Genomic DNA, 5,000 nt, shown 5'->3' on the forward strand with positions numbered 1-5,000 from the left:
TAGTGGCCATTCTGGGTGGGAGGGGATCTCCAGTGGCGTTGCCAGGTTTGCCCTACTTTAACCCCCCCCCCCCCATCCCCACCAAGCTTCGGGTCAAATGGACAACATTATCAGGGTAGCAAGTGTTCTCGATTGTGTGTTTGTCTGTGTATGTGTGTGAGAATGTTTGTGTGTGTGTGTTTACTGTAAGAGAGACTAACATGGTGTTCTGATGAGTCTGAATCAGAGTTGTCAAGAGGGAGAACTGGTTAATAGTTTTACATTAGATTCCCATCACCGTTAGTTCTTCAGTAACATTAACCAGGCAGAGCTAGTAACTGTCCTTTCACTCTCATATCTGCACACATGTGAAGGGAGGGAAGTCATTTTTCCCCACTCTCTCTCTCTCTTTCTCTCTATCCTTCTTTCTCTATCTCTCCCTCTCTTTCTCCCCCTCTTTTCGAGTGCAGACGCAGGAAGAATGTTTCTACATGTGACCCCCCACCCCCCCCCACCCCCCCACCAGTATGTATTTCAGGCGCCATGCAGCTTAAATGCAAGAATCTGAAAATGAAGGTCTTTAACTTTTAATCCTTTTACAAAGAACTGTCAGAGCTGGCGTCTAATGGGGGGAGACCAGGACATTAGTTCACTGCTTTAGGGGACGCGCGCACACGCGCACACACGCACACACACACACACACACACACACACACACACACTGAAGAGAACCCCACAATACAGTCCAGCCTCCAGTATGTGTGTGTGTGTGTGTGTGTGTGTGACTTTGATAGGCTTAATGAAAAGCCTCCAGCAAGTCAACACATCAGCCTTCTGCCTCAGGAAATGGCCATCTTGAAAAACAGCTCCATCAAATCATGAAAACTTTAGTCACACTTGTAAGCAACATTTAAAAGTGTGTCGATCGTTTCAGCACCTCCTAAAGTGGGCCAGCGTTCAGCAGCGCAAGGAGAAGCACACACACACACACACACACACACACACACAGCTCTCTGGCACACACACACACACACACACACACACACACACACACACACACAGCTCCCTGACTGGCTTGCAAAGGCTCTGCACACCAACCAAACAGACATTATAGAATTAAGCTCAAGGCTGCAGAAGCTCTCAGCAACTCTGGAGTAATGACATGAAGATTTGTTGAGACTGGAGGCTGTTTGGAGGCTGAAGATGTGTTGAGACTGGAGGCTGTTTGGAGGCTGAAGGGGAATCTGGACGGGAGGCTGTTTGGAGGCTGGACAAAAGGCTGTTTGGAGGCTGGAGGAGAGGCTGTTTGGAGGCTGGATGGGAAATTTGAGGGAAGGCTGTTTAGAGGATGACTGGATGCTGGAGGAACAGCTGATTGGAGGCTGGTGATGGTGTCCTCTATTTGGCTCCTAGTCCTGGCCAGGCTGGGCTGGGTGAAACTGGGCTAGGCCGGGCAGAGCTAGGCTAAAATGGACAGGGCTGAGCTGAGTCAGGCTAAAGTGGCCTAAACTGGGCTGGACCTCACCTGGATCTCAGAGGTGAGGTGCCCTGTGTAGGGGGGCAAAGAGCCTCTTCTACAGCCCTGCCAACAACCCCAACATCACCTCAGACTACGTTTGAGAGCCCTATCCCAACACCGTCACGTTTGAATCATCAATTTCTTCTTCCTCCCTTCGCAGAGATAACCTCTAAAGTCTAGTCCAGACAGGAGTTAATGTACAGATAGTAACAAACCAGAAGTCCCTCTCAGGAGCCATTTCAGTGGTTTTATTGACAATGACTACATGGATGTAAGGAATAAATAGCCCAACTTAATTGTCATGGTGATTCCACCATGTGTCCCTTACCCTGTAGGCTATGTACAGAATCTCAGAACAGAGAACAGAGAATAGCTTTGAAGTCCTTCATACAGTAGGCTATCATGTCAACGCTTCGCAAGTGCGAATTGCTCCTCAATATAAATATTATTACAAAGATACATCAAAATCAAGATATGTTCATCAAATACAGTAGACGTTTGTTTATAGTAATAATACTGACCGTTTTTTTACAGAGTTTGTCATGAAATAAAATGGCACCACATATACATAAAATATACATTCTTCTTACACTTGGCAGTGCATATAAAAATAATCATGGAGCTATGATTTTTAACTCAACACACATAATGATTTCAGAAGTTCAGTATTCAGTTCGGGCAGGAGCATTTGCACTCTGATATAACAGGGTACTGGACGGGTATCCAGGAGCATTTCAACCCCCCCTTCTTCTGCAGGCAGCGCCATCGTAAAATCGTAAAATGGGCCGATTTGGCAGGTTTGCAGACCATCCCTTCTGGGACCGAACAAGAGCGCTTATTGTAGCACTTGCCCCCTTTCACCCAGCGCGGCCAGAACCGGGTCCCGAGGTCGGTCCATGAGTAAACCACCGGGCAGAAGGCATAGGACCACAGCCACAGCTGCAGCCGTCTGCGGAGCTTCTTGCTGGGCTTGTGTCTCTTGCCGTGCTGCACGTCGAACTCCATGGCCTTGATCTCCTTGGGCATGGCTCCGGACGGCTTCTGCCTCAGGTCCGAGTCGCTTAGGTCCTCCTCCACGGCGTACTTGTCCTCCGGCGGATTGATGGACATGAAGACGGGGTCGAAGTGACTCCCCAAGGCGGAGCGGAGCTCCGTCTCGTTCAGGTCCCGCTCCTTCGGATCCAGAACCGGGTCCGGGTCCTCGTTCAGCTGCACGATGGGCAGGCTGTCGCTGGGAATGGGGCCGGAGGAGGAAGTAGTGTTGACACATCCCCTCCTCGATCCCGAACCCCAGAGACAGCGCCAGCAGAGCCACGGCCAGGAGAGAGCAGGAGCTATCCATCGCCCTGTTCGAGGTTAGTTCCAGGAGAGAGAAGGAGGCGTTAATCCTCAGATGACAGATGATGAGGGTACCCGCGTGCTCCCCCCCGGACTCGAGGAGAGAGACTGTCCGCGCGCCGGGTTCCCCTGCAGACAGGGCGCACAGACGCACGCGCTCCAGCAGGGTTCTCCGGGTTCTCACAGACGCACGCGCTCCAGCAGGTAGGCTACCTCCGGGTTCTCAGTGCACCGACGAAAAGTTTGTCAGGACGTTTCTCGGGGCCGCTGGCTGTTTACCATGGCAACCAGAGACTGCAGGGGGGGTGATGGTCGCTGCGTAATGTCCATGACACATGCCTCGAGGCAGAGCCGTCCCAGACGCGCGGCGGTTCCACGAGCTCACCGAAGTGCAAAAGATGCCAAAACAACAACTTCAGAGAAAACTTTCCTCCATGGACGTCAGAAGACGATCTGGTCACATCTCCACGCGTGGTCGCTGGTGCTGGTCAGGTCCCGGGGCAGCTGGGGTAAGAGCGGCTTCCCGAGGCTCCTCCACATGGTTCCTCACCTACGCGCGACTGGTCCTTCTGGCCACACGGAGCCTCCGCTGCCTCCACCGATATACCCACTGGGCCAGTGATGTAATCCTGCACGTCTCTCTCTCTCTCTCTCTCTCTCTCTCTCTCTCTCTCTCTCTCTCTCTCTCTCTCTCTCTCTCTCTCTCTCTCTCTCCCTCTCTCTCTCTCTCTCTCTCTCTGTGGGTCTCTGTGCTCACAGGGTCTGCTGCTCGGGCCAAAAGACCCCCAAATTCCCGCCCCTCCCTCCCTCATGCCCCTCTCCCCTGCCCCCCCCCCCCCCCCCCTATCACTCATCGAGAAGGGTAACGTTATAGTGTAACCCCCATTCCTCTCACACGCGCACGCGTGCACGCACACGCACGCGCGCCCCCTACCCCAAGATACACAGCCTACTGCAATGACAGTTATCTTATCATTTACGGCAAACGGGGCTATTAAACTTTCAACACAGGTATTCAGACGTGGCATCCCTCCAGGCGCAGTGAGAGTGCATTTAGCCCAGTCTTCTCATAGTTGGCAGATGTGTCCCGCGGAGGGAATATAGGTCCCGTAAATCAAACGACAGTTCAAGTTGAACAGCGGAGGTGCGGAGAGCCGTCTCCCCGAGACAGACACACTGCGAGAGGGGTTTTACGAGGGCGCCTGTCCCGAGGACTGCTGGAGCCAGAGCGCTGTTTGTTTTAGAAGTCTCTCCCCGGCTAGATGCTCTCAACGTGTGTTTAGACAAACGTGGACGGAGGCAGAGCCAGCAAAGTGCTGCTTTCATTACAGCTATTATTTATCCTTTTATTCGACAAGGGACGCCCGCTGATTTTTTTTATGGTTCACCTTGAGAGGGGACAAAGTGCTTAATTGAAACGCGACCCAATTAATTTGGTCAGGCGCAACTTTAAGAGGAAAAAGGTGACACACGGGAACAGTAGACATTGTAAAAAAAAAATAGAAGCAAAAACAATCTTTATTGGTTCAGTTAATTCCGGGGGGCCATGCGTGGACGGCAGTAGCAGAGAAAAGTGCTTAAACAGTCACAATTCAATTAGTCCCTCTCAGCACGGCCTTGGTGCGCGCGCAGCCCTGCAGCCAGAAGGCAAACCAGCGGAATGTGAGCGCGTGTAGTAAAGGCTGAGTTATTGCCCAGATAAAAACCAGCTCTGGTCTCCGGTGCCGGTGCCGGTGCTGAGAAGCTGGGAGTGAGAAAGACCAGCTCTGGTCTGCGGGGCCGGTGCCGGTGCCGGTGCTGAGGAGCTGGGACTGAGAAAGACCAGCTCTTGTCTGCGGGGCCGGTGCCGGTGCCGGTGCTGAGGAGCTGGGACTGAGAAAGGACTGTGCTCCACCGGACCGCACGAGACAGGGACACATATGCCCCAGAATGTCGGGAACGTGTTTGAGTTCCAACTGCGCAAGAATTAATATGCCTGCGTGGAGTTATGGCCCAATATTGGCCCAATATATCTGTCGCTTGGTAGGAATGAATCTACTTGATATGAGGAGCATTTTCTACCTTCATGCGTGTCGGTGTGACCTTCTCTCCAACGGTCTATCCCACCATTAGACCAAGCACCAATGTGACTTCATGGCATGGTTAACAGAGAGCAGCACATCAC

At 52.2% G+C, this 5,000-nt stretch overlaps 1 protein-coding gene across 1 annotated transcript; it reads right to left on the minus strand.

The window, feature by feature from the left end:
• Positions 1-2,167: 2,167 nt before the first annotated feature.
• Positions 2,168-2,840, minus strand: nog3 (noggin 3; the record flags this gene model as incomplete). Its single annotated transcript, XM_084459980.1, is given in 2 exon segments — positions 2,168-2,740; positions 2,742-2,840. Coding segments are annotated over 2 exon segments (672 nt in total).
• Positions 2,841-5,000: the final 2,160 nt, after the last annotated feature.

This window comes from Borostomias antarcticus, assembly GCF_949987555.1.
Source record: "Borostomias antarcticus genome assembly, chromosome: 29".
NCBI classification, from domain to species: Eukaryota; Metazoa; Chordata; class Actinopteri; order Stomiiformes; family Stomiidae; genus Borostomias; species Borostomias antarcticus.